We start from the raw sequence: 20,538 nt of genomic DNA, 5'->3' as shown, positions 1-20,538 counted from the left end.
CCCTCCGAGCCTCCACACGGCTGGAGGCCGCCTTCGTCCCCCGCCGGGGATTCGGGTATGTTTTTTTTTTCTCCTCCCTCTTCTCACCCTCCCAACCCCACTTATTTTCAGCCTGCTTTGTCCCCGGTGTGGGACGACAGCTGTGTGGAGACTTGGAGCGGGGCCATCCCCGCTCCGAGCCTCCACACGGCTGGAGGCTTCCATAGTCTCCCGCCGCAGACCCAGGTAAGTTCTTTTTTTGTTTTTCTTTTCTTTTTTTCCCCTTTCTCCCTTCTGCCCTCCCAACCCCACTTACCTTCTTCTCTTTATTTTTTTCGGGAGCAGAACAGAAGTGTTCCCAGCACGTCTGCTCCTGATGGCCGCCATGGAAAGGGAAAATGGACTCCGTTTTCCCTTCCCCGGTGGCCATTTTCGCAGTCATTTTTTTTTTCTGTCCCGAAACGCCACTTCGTTTCAGGACAGAAACAAATGCTTTTAGTACCCCAGTTTCGCAGATCTTGATGGCTGGGGTACTAATAGCAATATGCCCCTTGCTGCGGGAGCATTACCTCACTCGGTAATGCCCCCACCGCTCGGGGCATATTGCTTAATTAACACATGGAGGTAATTATTGACCTCCTCTTAGCCAATCAGAATTTCAGACATTCTGACTTGAGCAGCAAGCTGACAAGCAGCTAAATTGTCTTTATGTCTGTAAAGGCAGAGAGGAGCGTGTACAGTTTAAATCCTCACACTAACAAACAGCAATGGAACACAGCACATTTTGTTTGTTGTTACTAGTTCCATGTACATTAAATTAACAATACAAGGTATATGTGTTCTCATTTGTCCCCCAAAATAAAACACTTACTCTTTTTGTTGCACAACTCCTTGTGTTAATAGCCTTCTAGACCTTATGACCATTCCATAACATATGACCATTGGCTTCACCTAGGCCAATATGTTGGGGCGGCACTTGTGGGCATGGAGTTGACTACTTTCATGGTATATGTAAGGCTTAAGTAACATTCTGCAAAGCTTTTCTTCTCCGTTAACAGAGATACAGACTTTAGTTTGATTATTAGCTGGGTATAATCAACACAGATCTTGAAGGAGAAACAGAAACAATCTAGTGGACACGCTTCGAACCACCTCTAATTACATATAATACTGAATATAGCAGAATAATGGCAGCGGGTTGGTCTTTGCAACATTGTATAGCATGTTGCTACATAGATCCTCTGATTGGTAGGCATGCTTTCCAAACCTTGGAATTTTGGCTCGTTAGCAGCACTTAGACAAAATGAGTAACGTCAGACTACTCCCCACATTCCCAATTAGTCCATCATCTCTCATCGTTCCGGCCCTAAGCCAAATCATCTCATTTGTAGTTGACCTTGTAGCCTGTTCTCTATTCTGGAACTTTTAAAGGAGTTTAGGTACACCATTATCTTCGTCTGGAGTTTAATGAATAGGCCTTGTTTTGAAATTCTGAAACACGTGTGAGGAGTACACAGATTTGTCCATTTCAACCTTCTATTTGATTCAACTGTGCTGGGTGTCATTACTCCTCTCTGCCTTCAGAGACTTGCTCACTCCACCTTGGATAGGCTTTTCACATATTTAATTGTCCAATACTTGGCGCTTGCAGATGTTTTCCTCTTTACTTAATCTGAGAGAAATATGTCTTATGTACATGGCTTATCCCTTTGACTCCCTTGTTCTTTGCAATTATTTCTTGAAGTAGCATCCTTGATCCCAGGCCAACAGACTCCTCTTTATTCCGCACACAAAGAGCTGTTTTTCCAGCATCTACTGACTCTGCAGCCCTGGTCGGTCTCTGAGGTAGCTTGATTGAGCTTGGCGTCCATCTTTCCATCATGGCCGCCCTATCCATGTTATATTTTCTTCTGCAGCACGCTTCTATATGTCTCATCTACCTTGCGTCTCTACGTATATACACTTATTAGTCTGCAGGTTACTTTATCTTCTTTACATATATGATTTCTTCATATTTGATTACATGTTTCTCTTGTTACTTCAATTACATCTTTATTCTTTAAGTATTTGCATATCGTTTCGGTACGTCTCAGTATCTTTCCTTCATGGCGTCACTCTGCCCTCGTCAGATATCTTTTATAACTCTGTGATGTCCAATGGTGTGTGGTGACATCCTATTACCCTTTCAGTGCAAGGGTACATTCGATACAGTTGTCTGAGTGTATATCGTCTCTCATACCCTCAATGTGGTATTGCGATGATACGTGGTGTTCCGCATAGTGCTCTTCTCCTGCTGCTCCAGTATGACAGAGGTGAGGGGGCGGGAGCGAGGGATGATGTATCCACATGCCCCTCTACAGAGTTATCAGGTGTGGAGATACATGTTGGAGAAACGAGTGGACAGGGCAGAGCCCTCAAACACTGTATGTCAGGGAATGAAGCTTGGAAATGGAAGGGGAGTGATACATACTGTTTTGTGTTTCAGATAAGACATTAACCACCAATTCGTATGCCTCTTAGCCAATCTATGGTATACAATGCCACGAGAGACTGAGTAGCATCAAGCCGGCCACAACATCTGTATCAGTCATAGGGAAGGCTCAGTCCCTATTGGCCTGTCATGGTCATCTGACCATGGGCTGAGTATTGAACAGAAGGTAAAAGTCTGCAACAAAGGAAAGCCTGCCATAACAGTACCAGCCCCACTTATTGGCCAGCACTTACCTCTGCTACTCTCTTCTCAGAGAAGCTCTGAACCCCTCTACCTGATTGTCTGCTCTGCTTGGCCTTGCTCTCCAAGTGGCCATCTATAGGGAAGCACTCTCCCTCTTGGCCATCCACTTAGCCATTCCATTCCCTGATATTCACAGCAAAGACTCTCCTGCAAAGGGGATGTTCTATTTGGTCATGCTTGGCCTATTACTGACTGCCCCGTACTCCATTGCCTCAAAGCCTATGTTCCAACACTAATACCTGTACTCCCGACTACCAACCAGATCTACTTCATTTTGGTCACTAGTTGCCCTCTACTGCCTTATTGACTGCATTTTGTTCATCAGTGTCCTTGCATGTCTTATTTACTACAGTGTGGTCACTGGTGCCCATGTACTGCCTTATTTAAGGCCTACTCCTATAGCCTCTTCACCCTCGCACTCCTCATCCACTCCCGTCACCTCACCGCTTGCCTCAACTCACTCTATCCCTGCGATTCTCTCACTGCCTGTGGTACCTCTCTCCGGGGGTGGCCCTTGAATGTCACTCCTATCTCTCCCGCCTCACTCTCTCTGCCTTCCCACTGTGGGCCCTGCCTTTCATCATGCCCAGAAAAGGCCATTAGGCCAGCCAACATACTTCTATTTACTCTCTCCCTGCCAGATTCCCATGTATGCCCTTCTTCCTCCTACCCTCTCCCACTGTTCTTACAGATAGGCTATAGAATACCCAATCTATCTGCGAAAAAACCTTTTCTCAAAGAACAATTCAACTCTCACAAATCACCACTCATGGTCATGGGCGCAAAACCTTCCTCACACTTCATGATGACTGCTACCCATGTTGCCCTGCACAGTGACTCACCTTTCTGCACTCCTTCTATCATCCAAATGAGGTGGACGGTTTGGCCTAATTCACCATCTGACTTTCTTCCACTCTGCTTTGGGAGAATGCATCATAACTCCTCCCATCCATGGTCTTATCCTCCTGATTGAGCCAGTTCATGCCCTTTTCCTCCAATCTTGAACTCCGCCTTAGCTCCACTTCTACCGAAGGGCCTTTACTGCTTATGGATAACATTAAACTCCTCAATGTCCCCCACACCCACCTACTTGAACGTTGCTGACTCCTCTCTCACCATTTCCTAACCTCCCTTTATAACTTACCCACTTACAAGGGAATACTCTCTCTCTTTCTTTCTCTCCTCGGCACATTCCTCACCTAATCTCACTATTGGCCCTTCTCCTTCTGCCCACTCCATCCTCCAGATCAGCATTAGTGTTCCTCCCATCAACCCCATCTCCTACAACGTAAAATATAAACTCTCCGACATGGGATATTACTTGGATTCACATGCTCATGAATTTTCCCTGTCGTCAGGCTGGGAGTTGTGAGAAACATGAAGCTGTCTCACCCGCTATTCCCCGGGGATCTGTCATCCAGGTTGCCAGGACACTGCCATCGCTATTGGATCCAGTTGTTGGGGGTGGACCAGTGCGGGAGGATCACCTGGATGCCAGGTCTTCAGGGAGTGGAAGTGGGACACCGAAGGGTGAGACACGGTATCCCCTTCCTTATAACACCTTTTCCTAGAAACTCAATGCTCCCTTCCCCCCGGTTTCCGCACAAGCACTTTCTCACAAACAGTTCATCTTGAGCGACTACGACTAACACCAGAGCCATATACCTGACATGTTCCAACACAAGGGTCAGGCAGAGTCAGGCAATTACTGATAATTACACACACCTGACTACCATCTCACTTCCCCACACGTATAAAAGGCGGAGCACAAAAGCACACGCTGAGCAAGGCAAAACGCACAAGGAAGCAGCGATTCCAAGATGGCAGTTTAAACCGAGAAGAAAGGCGGCGAGACCAGAGAGTACGACAATGAGGGAATTACCCTTGCCCTTTTTAACCAAGAATCGCGACTTTCAAGAAGCTTCATGGAAAAAAAAACATAACACCGGGAACTGCAGCTGACGAACGGTGTAGTGTGTGCTAAAGGTACACAGGGCACTCCCACATTGATAGCCAGGGTGGGGAGAAGCAATTGCCACCGTGGTACTGTCCTTAACTCCAATTCAGAAGGAGTGTCTGTGAAGATTTACATGCAGTCACTCAGAGACCTCTCAACTTAGTTCATGATTTACACAGCCACGCAGGACATCTTTCAGTAGATAATATACACATTATCACTTTAACCTACAGGTTCCTCAGAGAACTACAGATATCACTTACCTGATGAAGGGCAGCATTACCCGAAATGCATCGTAAACAGGAAGAGACACGCCAAGGCTTACCATCTTTTCTCAGCCTAGAACTCTTCCCTACTGAGATATATGCTCCCATGAATTTTTCAATTATGTATTTCATTATCTAATCTTATCTGTTTGCATAAAAATCTATTTATCAACGTTTTTCTTGACATGAAATGTTAATTTCTCTTCTTTGATGTTTTTGAATTGTTAGAATCTTTACCTTTGTATTAACTTCTTCATGAGTAAATAATTGCACATTATGTAACTTTCTGGACAATGGTGTAATGTATGCAGCCGATTTATTGCCACAGTGTGCCCAGGTCTTGTCCCCCGTAGTATTCGAGAGACCACCTTCTACGTTATAGTTTTGACCTTGATGCCAAGATCACACCGGAAGGACGTAAATTCACTGTTAATTTTATTTGAGCCATCCTTTTTAATTGTCTCTTGAACTCTAGTAACCACAGTGTGCACCTCTACACACAAATTATTGTCCTTGACTCCGACAGCAAAGCAAAGCCAACGAGTTCAGCACAGCCGGTGAGTTGGAGAAACTGATAGCAGACCGGACTGTGTTATGCTCAAGGTTGCAAGCGGCAACATTGTATGAAGAAAGAGAACTTGTTTATGATTGAACTTTATGAAGCCGAAATAGGTACCAGATACAGAGTGGTCCGGTGCCACGTGGGTGCAAAAGTCTTCGATTGTCTGTAAACTGAAACTGGTCTGAGCCCGGCTGAGGGGTCTAATTGTAGAAAAAGGGGTCTGAGTCTGGAAGAGGGGGATCCAGGGTGAACAGTAACACAACCGAGAAGATATTGCTGTGGCAAATGTGAACCCGACTGAGGAATGCCTACGAATTAAATCTGGTCTGAACCCGACTGAGGTACGCTAATTGTGAAAGAGTGATTTGCCCGACTTGAATATTTGGAAAGGAACTTTCTTCGTTGTTTCTGGAACATCAGGCCCTCTGAAGCAAGAGACTTGGAACAAAAGAGACTTGCGCACAGAAGGCCCTGATGTTGGTAAAAGGAACTGTGACCTTGTGCCGAAGAAGCCCAAGAGTGTGCTGTGCTTGAGTGACACGCCTTGTCCTGTGCTAAAAACGTGGGGAAGGGAGGCCAACGGCCCAAACATCCTGACTTATCATTTTGTGAACACTCCTTTCTTTTTGTGAACATTATCCCACACTATGTGTAGCATAGCGGTATGGATTGGAAATCGTTTTTTTAGTATAGGCCCTTTTTATTTGAATAGACTCCACTAGGGCTGAATTATTATTTGATGGTCGTAGCTTGCTCCCATCTTAGATTTAGGTTTAGATTAGGCGTTTTTTACACCTCTGATAAAGTTCAATAAACACCCTTCAACTATGATCACTTGTGTCTGTTTTACTTTGATACCATGCCTTCCTTACATAGACCTCAGTAACATTAAAGCAGGTTTGCTATAAAGCTCAAACTGATCATCGCTTCTATAGCCTATTGCTGTCACTTTGGGCCATACGGCCCAGTTAATGATATTTGTCCTCCTAAGCTCCACCCATGGTGGCCATCTTCAGATTTTTACAGCACGTTTTCGTGTTGGGAGTCCCTGTATTTCGCTCCTCAAGAATCAATAACTATTTTGCCTATTTGTGTGATAAATCCTCTACATTTCTTCTTCATCTTCAGTCACATTGTGACTACCGGTGGCGGGGATCAGTTGCCGGACAAGATCTTTCCATTGTCGGATCTCAGGTCTGTGGGTGGCCGCAGGCCCAGGCTTTGGCCTTCCTCACACATAGCGGATGCCAAGAGAAAAAGCCTCTTCAAGGCCGGTGAGAACTGCGGCCTGAAGAACATATTTATTGAAGATCAGCACCTCAAGTTCATCTACTGCTTACACCCGATCACGATGCGGATGGATGTTCCATATGCCAGGCTTTCTCCTCCAAGAGTAGGAAGGACCGCAATAGAAGGTCAATGGCATGGATTGCGGAAGGGAAGGCCCCTGACTCGGCCTCTGTGCGCAGTCATGCCTCTTCCCTTGTCAGCAGGCACGAAGAGCGTGTGCCCTCTGACAAGAAGAGGTCGAGATCCTTTGAGGACACTTCCTGACGAAAGATACCAAAAAAGACTAAATCATCTCACGCTCCAATGATGTCTCCATCGACAGTCACCATGGCTGTGCAGCACACGTCTGAGAAACACCGGTCATCGTCACCATCCCCATCAAAGGGTAGTCTATCAAGGGACCCGACAACCTCATCTACCAAGGCTGTTACCCCGTCGATGGGGCAGTCTATTAAGACTGGTCTTCTGTCGATGACTTCAATTCTGATTACTTCAAGGGGCTCGTCCACTACAGTCACTATTGACAAAATGACAATTACCACTCCTAGGGTGGCCTTATCGCCCAGGCCTCGGTCTACGATACCGACAACGGTCCCATAAACAACACCCCGGTTACCTACTTCACAGACCCCAGTGACCCTCCTTTCCTATGGGCTCAAATTTGAAGAGAGAGATGCCTCCATCTCAAGCATTTCTATCTAGACCCACCTAGGCTGCCCCACATTTCAAAGAAAGGAGCCCTCCACGGACTGTCCAACCCCTGCTGACTCTGTCTCTTCCATCCCCGGCTACTCCTCGACCATTGCCGGTTGCACCTCCTCCTGTGGTTGAAGAGGCAGCTCAAACAGACTCTGATACTGACACTACCCAGGATATACACGGGACAGATGAGTTCAATGACTACTTTTCCACAGATGGTGAGCCTCCTGATGTCGAGGTGCCTCCCGCTATTCTCTGTCAGACGAGATCGGTTTGTTTTATTCAATGATCTCACAGGCGGCAAAGCAGTTCAACCTCATGCCTGAGGAGAAGAAAACTGAAGTTTTTCTTTTCAAGTTGCGGGAGTCCTCCAAGAGGACTATTGTTTCAGTTCCCCTTTTGGATGACATTTGTGAGGATGGCCTGTTGGTCATGTATACCCCTAGCATGAACCCAGCAAAAGGGATCAATTGGAGCAAAAATACTGGGTCTCGGATCCAGCCCCTAAGTGCATCAGATCTCAACCATCATCAGACTGTGCTATGGCTAGAAAGAGGCCCTCTAACCCATCTTCCTCTTCTATGATTCCTCCAGATCAAGTGGGTAAGTAACTGTATGCGACTGGGAAACTCATTATCAAGACTCATTATCAAGACAGCAGCGTCTACTATCAGGGCCATCAACGTCCTAGCCATTCTCTCCCGGAATGACAGAGAGCTTTCGTATAAGTTGGGACCCATCCTCGACTTCCTCCAAGAGGACAATAAAGCTGAGGCCCTAGCATTGTTGTGGCTTCCGACCATGTGATTACTGTTGTGTGATTACTGTTGTCTTGGACCTTGCAGATTCTGAATTTTGGCAGTTAGGCAATGGAGTAGCCCTCCGCCATCAAGGGTGGCTCAAGGCCACCAACCTCTGCTTGGATGTACAGACAAAGGTGGTAGACATGCCATTCGATGGTGACAACCTTTTCGGGAAGGCAGTCAATGACCCTTCAGGCCATAAAAATGGACACAAAGACGGCACGTTCATTGAGCACTCTCCAACAGAGCAGCCATCCTTTTGCTTCTCTAAAGGGAATGTCTTGAGGTCCTCAAAAGAGTTCACATCACCCTATCGCTAGCCCTCCCATTCAACCACCCAAGGGGCATATAGGGGGTGTTTCCAGGCCTACAGAAGTGACGACCAGCTTTGTCACGCTCCAGCATCAAGAACGCAGATGTCAAAGCAAGACTGGCCCGGCCCAGAGCCCGGGCCCTCACTTCCACACCCCAGTGAGAGACTGGTTATCACAGTTTGCTGACCAGTGGCTCAACATCTCCACAGACAAATGGGTGCTCGATATCCTTCAACAGACTCACTTCCTGGATTTCCAGGACAAATGTCCTCACATTCCTCCCGTTCCCAGACAACAGCACACAACGCAGCTACTAAAGGAGGTTCAAGCCAGGCTAAACAAAGGGTCAATAGAGCCAGTCCCTCAGCACCTCCGAGGCTCAGGATTGTACTCCAGATACTTTCTGGTGCGAAAGAATAAGGAGGGTTGAGGCTCATGCTAGACTTGTGACATATCAACAAGTTCCTCAAGTCCCAAAAATTCTGGATTGTCACGTTGCAGCATGTGCTTGACTAACTAGGAAGGAGATTTCCTTGCGACCCTTGACTTGGAGGATGCTTACTTCCACATCCCCATTCATCGCAAACACTGGAAGTTTCTCCGTTTTGTTGTTCAGGGAAGACATTAGCAGTTCAAATTCTTGCCGTTCGGCCTGAAGTCGGCCCCAAGGGTGTTCATGAAGAGTTTAGCCCTGTTGTCAGCGCACATGAGTCGCAATGGAATCTACTTCTATCCTTACCTAGACGATTGGCTAATCCGATCCTGCTCTCAAGGGCCAGCAATCCAGCACACCATGGAGACCATCCAGACCCTAACTTCTCTGGGATTCTCAATACATTATCAGGAATCCTATGTAGCGCCATCTCAGAATGCACTATTCCTGGGATCCCTCCTCAACACCCTGTCATGTCTAGTGGCTCCTTCGGAAGAGAGAGTGATGGCCATCCTGGGAAAGGTCCAACGGCTATCGAGAGCTGCCATTGCAACAGTCCAGTCCATCAAGTCACTGCTGGGGATGATGTCCTCCTGCATACACCTGGTCCCCTTTTGCAGACTGCGGATGAGACCCCTTCAAGAGTTTCTGGATGCCAGATGGCAGCAAGCTACCAGCGCATGGAATGACAAGATCGCTATCAATCAGGCCTCCGTCAGGCCCTGCAATGGTGATCAATTCGCCCACATCTCTCGGAGGGTGCTCCCTTTCAGATCCCCGCGTATCAGGCGACAGTCATGACCAACGCCTCTCTAGAAGGTTGGGGAGTCCACACAGGCCATTCCTACACCATAGGCCTCTGGCTACCAGAAGAAAAGAATTGCACATCAACGTCCTAGAACTACGGGCAGTTTTTTGGGCCATCAAGACTTTTTAGCCTCAGCACCTGGGGAAGGTGGTACGATTCTTCATGGACAACACCACCACCATGTTTTACATCAGGAAACAGGGCGGAACATGCTCACCCATTCTCCCTCGGGATGTGCAGATCTGGGCATTGAGAACACCATCACAGACTCTCAGCAGGGAGCTGCAGTCCTGCCAAGAATGGGAGCTCAAGCAAGTACAGGTGCCTCGTCTCTTCAAAAAGTGAAGTCTCCCTCAAATCAACCTCTTTGCGACAGCTACCAATGCCAAGTATCAGAGGTTTTACAACAGGTATCCTCAGCAAAGGAGTCTGGGGGACGCCTTATCATTGCCTTGTGAGGGCTTCTTCTTGTATGAATTCCTGCCGATTCCTCTGTTGCTATGACTGATCAACACACTGAGAAGTTGCCATTGCAAGAGGATCCTCATTGCACCTGCGTGGCCCAGGCAGATCTGGTACTCAGACCTTCTTCATCTGTCGGTGGTCCCAGCCATCAAACGGCCTCCTCTTCCAGGCCTGCTTTCCAGAGAAGGAGGGTCAATACTGCACCACGACCCAGCATCTCTGAGCCTTGTGGCCTGGCTCCTGCAGCCCTAGAATTTGGACACTAATCACTGCCTTTGGAATGCAAGAGCTTTCTAGCCAGGGCCAGGGTCCTGTCTACACTAAGCTGCTAACAAACACAAGGCGGAAGCGCTTTACATTGTGGTGCCAGTAACAGAACATTTCTCCACTGCACATAACGGCAGCACAGCTTCTTCCATATCTGCTATCACTTGCCAAGTCTGGCCTTGCCCGGTCCTCTATCAAAGTACGCCTGACTGCCATATCCCGGTACACTCGGGCTCCAGGTAGACATGTCTGTGGTCGCACAGGTTTGTTAAGCAGTTCCTCAAGGACCTCTTCAGAGAATTCCCTCCTAAATGGGGTACTGTCAGAACAGTTTGAGCCTCTGTTTGACCCTATGCATCAGGCCTCCTTGAAGTTTCGGTCATGGAATACTGCCTTCCTGGTGGCAATGACCTTGGTCATGTCAGGTTGGGATAATCCAGGCTCTCTCCTGCAAGCCTCCATATTTGTCATTCCATTCAGCTAAGGTGGTTCTGCAAACTCATCCTTCCTTCATGTCAAAGGTCCCGTCTGACTTTCATCTAAACAAGCCTTTGCTTCTACCAGTCTTCTTTGCAAACCCTTCTTCACCTGCTGAAAGAACTTTGCATACGCTGAACATTGCGCGTGCGTTGAATTTCTATGTTACACGCACAAAGGATTTTCGAAAGACTTTTCAGCTTTTTGTCATTTTTGGACCTGTGGGACATGGCAAGACCCTGTCAAAGGCTCTCCAGTTGTATCACACATTGCCATCATCTGGCCAACAGACCGCTACCATGCTGGCTGAGAGCCCATTCCACCAGAGCCATCGCAGTGACTACAGCTTCTCTCTGGTGTTCCCCTGCCCGACATGTTCAGGGCTGCGACTTGGAAGTCTACCCACACCTCTGCAAGATTCTACTGCGTTGGCAGGGATTCTAGGGATGAGTCGTGGGTCGGCCAATCAGTGCTTAGCAGCCTGTTTATATGAGGTGAGTGTTCCAGGGGTAAGTGTATTGCTTCTGTGAGCCTTGCTGCCTCCTGTGGTTGTGTATATGTACTGCTGTGTAATCGTATTCATGAGCATGTGAATCCATGTAAAACACCATTCTACAGAAGGAACAAGTTACTTACCTGTAACTCTTGTTATCCAGCATGGGTCTTACATGGATTGACATGTGAACCCACACTCCTTCCTCTCTCTGGCGCTTCTTGGTTCCAACTGCCACTTTTAGTGTATGACCAAATCTGAAGACGGCCACCCGTGGTAGGAGGAAAAATGTCATTGGCTGGTACAGTATGACCCAAAGTAACAGCAATAGGCTATAGAAGCAACAAGCAGTTTTAGCTTTAACGTGAAACTGATTTAATATTACTGAGGAGTCCCAGCCTGACGACAGGGAATATTCATGAGCATGTGAATCTATGTATGCTGGAGAACAGAAGTTACATGTAAGTAACAAGTTCCTTCAGACCAGTCTGCTTGGCCCCCTACCTGCCCAATGTCAGGGCATCCCTTCTTTCTATTGCACCTCCACATGTATCCTCAATTGAGCAGAACAGGCTTGAACCAGGCTTCCAGCTTCCCCCATTGGGAACTGCTCTCCCTCTAAATCCTTTTTCTCCCTCTTCCCCTTGCCCCATCCCTGCATACCGCAGATCTTCGTCCTCAAAATAAACATGCAATGTCCACTTTCAGGTGGCTCAAGGACTGTACCTCCATTCTTCCCACTCTTATCCTCACCTACACAGAAACTCTCCTCCCTTCACTATGGCCTTAGACTCTGCTAAATGTTCCTGCTTCACTTGCTCTCATCCCTGCAAACTCTAATTCACACTGTCTGCCAACTACTTTGTCTTGTACTTCCCTTTCAAGATCTCTATAACCTGGAATACTTTCACCACTCATCTCCCCGGTGCATTTTTCTGCCCTCTGTACGGAAGGCATGGTATCAACAGTAAGACAGACACAAGTTAACACAGTTCAAGGGTGTTCATTAGACTTCAACAAGAGTATGATAAAGGCCTATCTAGCCCTATACCTAAGATGGGAGTAATCTCGACTATCAAATGCCAGATAAAACGGTCCTAGTCGGGTCAGTCAAAATCATAAGATTTAAACTGGAAAACCGAATGCCTGCCCTCACTCTATTACAGTGATTGTGCACAGGGATAATCAAAAATGAAAAGAGTGTTTAAAAAAGGAAATATCAGAAATGGCTTCCAGAAAATGATGTAACACTCCCTTCCCCACATTTGAAGCACAGGGTATATCAGATTTGATGGAAAAAAGGTAGGTGAATAACACACTGTTCCTCTAGAGACCCACTGTGGCTTTTGGATACACATCCTTCAGGTTTCACTCCAATCAACCCCTCAGGTTTCCTTCACCCGAGTATGGGTCTTTTCTTAAACACCGTTCAAACTCAGTTCAAAACACAAGCTTCCCTCAGTCCTGGTTCGATCCTGCCTTAATTCACAACACACAATATATCTCCCTCAATCGGGTTCGGACCTGGTTATTTGGGAGCTCACAGTTCAGTTTTTGTACATTCACCTTTACATCGAAGACTTTTGACTGGGCCAGGGGGTTTCACTCACACCTCCGCCTGACCACTTCGACAAACACATTTTCTTTCATAGGCATCCCTCAGCCGGGTTCGAGCCTATCGCCTGATATATCGTATCTTGCCTTTTGTCACTTGTTTAAATCTGCGCTGAATCTCCACCCCCTTATCCTAGTAGGAGCACCCACATTTGCCTGGCTCATGACCGCCCCCCCACCTCCCTATGACGGCCTTGTCCCTAGCTCCACTGCATTTTGAACTTGTACAGATTCATCCCCCGAGGACTGCTTTCTGTTCTGTTTCTTTTCCCGCCCTGGTGAATGTGTCTTGTATTCCCTAAAAACAACCTGTCAGGGACTAATTATCATGTCCTCTTATGTATGGCACCTGTTACAGGATTTCCACATATAGCTCTGTTATTGTTGTAAGTGTTTTCTGCTTGAAACACCTCAATAAATACATACAAATGCAAACTAAATTAAGTACGCATTTTCAAATTCAATTCGATTGTGTGATTGGTTTTCATATTCATATCCGGGATAATTAGATAATATTTCTTTTTCAGTTGTTTTTTCAGATGTGTTTTCAGAGCTTTTTGCTTTCAACAGTCATATTTTGGCTTTTTGGTGGGTTAAAGGGGGGATTGTTATTAGAAATATCTGTATTTTAATGCTGCACTATATTTAGCAGAATCAAATTGTGTGGGTTTTGCCATCTGCCCACAGAACACCTATTGTGGTAGCGTTCAATGCTTATCTGTACATTTTAAGAAATCTCCCTCACGCTTGCTGCACCAATTCCATCTCACATTTTTGCAGTTGCATTGTTTCTCTAGTTTGAAGTTGATAGTTTAATAATAAACCCTAATTATTGTTATTACCATTTAATTACACAGCACCATTATAGTCTTCCCGCAAGGTCAAGATTGCGCGTGTGGTTTATGTGAAGCATGCGCTGTTACCGGGATCGCTGTGGCCTGATATAAACTCAGGGCCTCAATATGTGCATGGTGATACGTTGGAAAGCATGGGTTCTAATTTTGATTCTTTGGTGTATCAGCCGCAGCCGATCCAGCCTATCCAGCCGGCCCCGACTGCTAACCTCGACCGCACTGATGATAAAGTTTACTTTAATGTAATGGAGCTTGTCAAAGCAGTGCTTCAGCTCAAGAACGACGTCAGCCAGTTTCCGCCAGAAGGCTATCCTACTGTTGTGAAGGTAAGTGCCCTGAGCTTTCAATCTAGCCATGACTCTGTGTTGTGTTGTTTTGCACGCGTTCTGATTGTCTACTGAGTCGGCAATATATATCAGATACCAGTTCCTTCTCGCTAGATCCTCGAAGGAGGCACCTAATCCCCACAACTGCTTCCACACTCTGTTGTCGTGGTTGGGTGAGGAAGATCTGGTGATGGAAGTTGCTTCACCAGTTTGGCAGGCAAATGGTTAGCTCCAGCTCGTCTCCGAGACTGGGACCCAATGATCGAAAATGGTGCTATATCAACCCCAAAAGATCCTCAATGAAGAAACTAAGCAATGGACCGGGCCCTTGCAAAAGTTCCATGCAACACCCACCTTTACGGCTCTTCCTGAATGGTACTCCAACTAGGAAGAAACATGTAACACCGAAGAACCTCTGTCCTCATCCTTCTGTCTTTTCTTTGACATGGTCCACCATACCATCCTGTTCAACTGTATACATGATAACCTGGGTATCAATGATCAGGCTCTGGCCTGGCTGACCTCTTTCTTCTCTGATCGACCCCCCCAGGTCCAACATGGGTCCTTCATATCATCTATCTTCCTCTCTACCTGTTCTGTTCTCCAGGGGTCTAACCTCTCACCCTGGCTTTTCAACCAATACCTGGCAACCCTTGCCCACTCATTGACATTTTCTGCTCAAATTTCCAGTGCTACGTTGATGACACTCAACTAATTTTCAGGCTGCCCTCGGCCAACCCCTCTCCCTCTCTCATCTCTGATTGCCTAACTGCCATTCAAAATTGGTGTGCCGCCAATGATCTTTGTCTGAATGCCAGCAAGACGGAGATCCTCCCCATCAGCACACCTTCACCATCCTTTCCACTCTCTCTCTGGCCGGCCTCCACTGGCCCTCCTCCTACCCCCACCTGCGAGTTTAAGAACCTCGGGGTCATCTTTGACTCCACACTTTCCTTCTCCGCCCACATCTCTGATGTCTCCAAAAAGTCAAACTTCCTACTGCACCTCCTCAGAGGTCCTCTGCCTTTCCTCTCCTTCCCCCAGAAACACACTGTCTCCCAAGCTCTGGTTCTCTCTAGGTTGGACTATTGTAACAGCCTCTTTCTAAATCTACCTGACTCTACTCTCCACCCTCTGCAACTAATCCAGAACAGGACTGAGAGACTTGTCCTAGACCTCAAGCCCTGGGATTATATCTCTGTAGCTTTGAAATCTCTCCATTCGGTCCCAGTGGATGCAAGGATTACATTCAAAACCCTCTGCATTGTCTACAAGGCTATCTGGGGCTTGTGTCCAAAATATCTTCAGCTATCCCTCTTCAAATACCGCCCCTCTCGGGCTCTTCGCTCCTCTACCTCTAACACGCTCAAGGTCAGTCGTTTTTCAAAGAACCGAGCTGGGGGTAGATCTCTGTCTTCGGCTGGTTCCTCCCTGTGGAACAGCCTCTCTGCCACTCTAAAACTTGAGGAGAACCATATCCGGTTCCGTAAGCAGCTCAAGACCTTACTCTTTGCTACTTCCTTCACTCCCTCTCTACCCGGCTGATCTGTTGTCTCTTGGCACCGTGCACCTGGCCACCCTCTGTCCTCCGGGCCTAGGTACCTGATCACCATGCCACCCTCCTACACTGCCTCCGGGCCCCACCTTGCACAAGGTCTGTATCTGTACCCATATAGTCCCCCCCTTTTTTCCTGCACGTATCAGACCTACCCTGTCTGCTGCCTTAAACCCAGCACTTGCCACTTGCTGGCTCCACAACCACTGATTGTTGCCTTTATTATTTATTTTTTTGTTATTATTTATCTGTTTCTCCTTTGCTCCGCACTTTCCACTTCTCCCCCCTTTTATACACTTTTTCCCTCCCCCTCTCCTATGCACTTGCACATTCTCAATGTCACTGGGCCTAATAAGATCATTCTTTTGTTCTCCCCTGTCTCCCGTTGCCTTGTCGTGCTCTGAAACACTTGTGTACGAGCGTGATAGAAATAAAATAGCAATATCAAGAGCGATAGAGGGAAGGTTTTGAATCAATCATATCTACTAGCATTGCCCAGAGCAATATTCCAACCCATTGTTTTTCTGCCTTTTTGTGACAAAATCCTCTGCCTAAACATGCTGTTGGAAGATGGGGTCCCCAATGGGGCTGACAGCTGGCACAAAATAGTTTATGCTGGGAGAGAGGCAGCATAAAGAGTATCCCCGGTTTACCCCCACCATGCAACACGCATGAGCCAGGCACTCATCCATCACTTTGCTAAGACAATCATGTTCCTTTTAGAGAACCAAGTGTGAGCAGAGACCTTGAGAAGAAGGCCACGCCTGCACATTCGCCCAGCCCCCTTGTGAAAATTATATATACAACTTCATGGGGAAGAGTGGAGCCACAACCAAGACATGAAACACAAGGTGTTGATCATTCATCTGACAATGTCTCTAAACGCATTCAGCTGGGGGCCCTGAGACTAAGAGACTCCTCAGTGGATGGGCCAGTGTGAGGCAAGCAGAGAGAAGACCAGAGGCATTGCTGGGGGGGCTGAGGGGGCTATAGCCCCAGGTCTTTTGGTGTAGCCCCGGATAGAATCTAAGGGGCTACAACCAAAAGGCTATAGCCAGCCCCTAATCCTGCCAGTCCCGACATTGGCTTAGCCCCCAATCTTTTCCAGACCTAGCAACGTGGAGAAGACCACCCATGGGAATGCACTGACCAAACCCAAGTCCTAAAATCAAAACCACAGACAACCATACCAGGTAGAGAGGGGGTGACACTTGTGTTCCCTTACATTAGAGAGAGGCTAGAAGGCAGGTGGATTCAGGGCTCTTTACAAGGAGGGGACTGTGCAGAAGGTAGTGGTAGTCAGACAAAGGAGTTCATTTGGAGACGACTGTTGAAGAGAGCGGAAGGGGCTTAAGCAAGAGACAGGAGGCCAGAAGAGAGGCCCAGCATGCTGGGGTAGGAGGACCCAGGAGGCTGGGGTAAGGAGACGATAGGAGTTGGGGGAAAGAGGATTAGGAAGGAGATTTGGGAGAGAAGGATCCAGGAAGTAGGAATAGAGATATTGGGACATTACCCCTGGCTGCAGAGGGGTTTAAGGAGGAGGAAGTTAAAGAAGTAAAGGAGTTGAAGGTGCAATAGGAGGTGGAGGTGCAGAAGGAGTAAAAGTGCAGAGGGAGTTGAAGGTGCAGGAGGAGGAAGGTACTGAAGGTGTGGGTGGATGTGAAGGAGCAGGAGGTGGGAAAAGAGCAGAAAAGGTTGGGGATGGGCAGTATTTAAGAGAGGAGAGAACAAGATGGCGGAGAGTGTGAGCATTAAGGGGGACAGAAGAAAGAAGACGACCGCGTGGAGGTGAACATAAAAAAAACGATGTGGATGAGAAAAATCACAAAAAAGGGGAGAAGCAGCCAATCCTTAATTTGTTAATGTAGAGATGCTTAAGCCAGAGGTTCCTAAAGAGGAGGCGGTGAACAGTGATGAGACAATAAAGAGGAAGGTAATGAGAGTAGAGAGTCAAAGCAGTGAATCCCCAGGATTGGTAGAGGAGAGGATGGAAAGGTCAGTGACATAAGAGAGCAGGAGGTGGCGACTGAGAGAAGATGCAAGGGGACAACTGGATGGGTGGGGAAGCATCATGAGGCGAGCATTGAGAAGGTGCAGGGGAACCACAAGGATAACATTATAGAAAAGGACGGAACAAGAGATGGTCCCAGAGGCACAAGCTCAGGGTGATGCATCAAGGAGGAGAGATGGGTTGGATTGGAAGGCTGCAGAATTACCCCAGGAGAGGAAGCTGGTGGGAGGCCTACAGAGTACTCTCTGAGTACCTTTGGGTGGCGTCCTGTTTACCTGTGCTCTAGGCCAGCTCCCCTGTGGCTTTCATTTCAGAACAGCCAACAGGCTCCCGTGTAGACTGGAGACCCAAGAGGAGGATTCCTCCCCGCCTACCATTAACTGCCCAAGGAACTTATCAACACCAGAGGCTGGGACTGAAGGAGAAGGACCGGGAGAAGATGTAAGAGGAATTGTGGGAGACATTTTATTTGCAGTTCTTAATGTTTTGACTCGTGCCTACTCATCATATTACGTTTTCTTGCATTAAGGACCGTTTTTCTTTGAGCACTTTTTAACCCCCCGAGAGGCACTAAATTTATTCTGAGATCTGACTGCATCCTGGTAAACAGCTATCCTGACAGGGATTATGTTATTTTGTTCACTTTTCTGGCCCCAAGGAAGCTTATTTGCTTTACCCTTATAAGATAACCTAATAAAGAAGCTTTAAAACAACTGATTTGGCCCATGTTTATCCCAGTGGGTATAGTAAGCATTAGACAGGTAAAGATTATTCCCTTAACACTGGTCCCGCACACGCTAACAAATCATATTGTCTTGCTGGCCGTAGTATATTCCTTTTTCCGAACAAATCCATTCCATAGGTCTGGTTTGCAACCTAGACAGATTATAATCCACCAGGTCAACAAATGATGGCTCATGTGAGGCTGAAATGAGCATCTGAGCCTAGACATGTTTCACACTGGATGTGCCTTTTTCAAGGCTGTCCTTGTATGAACAGATTATGTCCTTAGATCGAGTTCTCACTAAATAAAGCATGGTTGGCTTTGTCTATATATCAACTTCAATGCTGGGACCCAACAGTACCAGCCACACAAGCGATATTGCAGAGTTGCAGTAGTGCAGCTAATGTATAGACACCATACCTAAGGATACCTGTCTCTTTATGTTGGAAAAAGAATTAAAAACATCCGTAACTTGTCACATAGCCCATGAAAGTTCATTACATTTGGCTTCGACTGATCTGGCTATAGCCAAATGATCATTCCATATTTGAGGAAGTACTGTGAACGTTTAGATGTAAATAAATAATAAAAATAGGTGTTTTCTTTAGTCACAGAAAAAAAACATGCTTTGGAGGCAATCATATTAAGATTATCTGCTGCAATTTCTGAGAATCTGGGCCCACACTCCAAGCCCTTGTCTGAAGCTGGTGCATGCCGCAAGATTTCAAGTGCATCAGTCAAACTTGGATATTCACTTTTGAAAATACAATATATATTCATCCATTCATTTTCACAGCGCCTTTGGTATGGTCCCAACGTGCTGTCGATTGAAAGCCCTCGGAAGGATCAAAGTCCAGAGTATGGGAAAATAAGAGGTGTTAAAATGCATGTGTGCATGTAGCCATTAAAGGTTACGAGGGGTGGCCAAGTCCCGGCTAGCCACCCATGTCTAATGGTATTTGTATTTGTATTTGGTTTATTTATAAAGTGCAACCAGGCCCAGGGGCATACGGGCACGTACGTTTTTTGATCATGTTACATAAGAGTACAGTTACATTAGCAAGCAGTAGGCAACAGTTAATAAATACATACATTGGTATTACAGGTACAAGAATACATGTTGCAATTATGGCGGTGGGCCGAAGGTGAGACAGATAGTAATATTATTTACAAAATGTACAGTGGGCAGGCAGTAAATATAAGCTCTAGGATGTTAAGCTGTCAATGTGTCCAGGTCATGAAGCCAACGTTTGGTGTTGCGTTTAAATAGGTTGAAGGAGGTTACAGACCTGATTGGAACAGGTAGTGTGTTCCATAGCTTTGAGGCTTGTACAGGGAAACAAGTTTGAATCTTGGTATAGACATAGTGTTAACTTGAGCTGTTCTAAGTGGTCTTGTAGATGTGTGTGGGGTAAATTGGTTAGAGATGTAGGATGGTGCGGGGTTAGCCCTGGCTTTGTGGGTTAGGGCAAGAGCTTTGAGGGATATTCTGTGCTTTATAGGGAGCCAATGCAGATTACGTCTAGTCTCAGAGATATGCGACTTCTTAGGGATGTTGAGGGCTGCCCTAATGGCGTTATTTTGAGTTACTTGTAGTTTGTGAATATTTTTGCGGCTAGTGCCTAAGTAGTGGGCATTACAATAATCTACTTTGGACAAGACTAACGTTCTAGCAAGAGTAATGCAGTTGGGAGTGGAGATAAACGGCCTACATGTGGTAATAAGTTTACATGTGTAGGCAGCTGCATTGGTTTGTTTGGTACGTGGCTGAGTGGAGAGAGGTATGCTACGGGGTGACGGGATCAAGAGGATAGATGTTATGGGTGAAGCCACAGTTTGAATTTTTGTCGTGAAAGGTAGCTCCATTCTTATGGCAGAGGTGCTGTGCAAAGTGTTTGTTCGAGTTA

The 20,538-nt window shown here is 46.7% G+C and overlaps 1 protein-coding gene across 4 annotated transcripts in view; it reads left to right on the top strand.

Annotated features, from left to right (window-relative positions):
• The window catches only part of PTK2B (protein tyrosine kinase 2 beta), a 998,240-nt gene that overhangs the window by 908,910 nt on the left and 68,792 nt on the right, over positions 1-20,538 (top strand). For all 4 annotated transcript variants that reach the window (XM_069605649.1, XM_069605652.1, XM_069605651.1 and 1 more), the window contains one exon: positions 14,183-14,341. In XM_069605649.1, coding sequence (XP_069461750.1) covers positions 14,183-14,341 — 159 coding nt within the window. The remainder of the gene's footprint in view (positions 1-14,182; positions 14,342-20,538) is intronic.

The sequence above is a fragment of the Ambystoma mexicanum genome, chromosome 4p, assembly GCF_040938575.1.
Source record: "Ambystoma mexicanum isolate Mex_15411 chromosome 4p, UKY_AmexF1_1, whole genome shotgun sequence".
NCBI classification, from domain to species: Eukaryota; Metazoa; Chordata; class Amphibia; order Caudata; family Ambystomatidae; genus Ambystoma; species Ambystoma mexicanum.
Note: the sequence above shows the minus strand (reverse complement) of the source record. Positions and strands in the feature narration are given on the sequence as shown.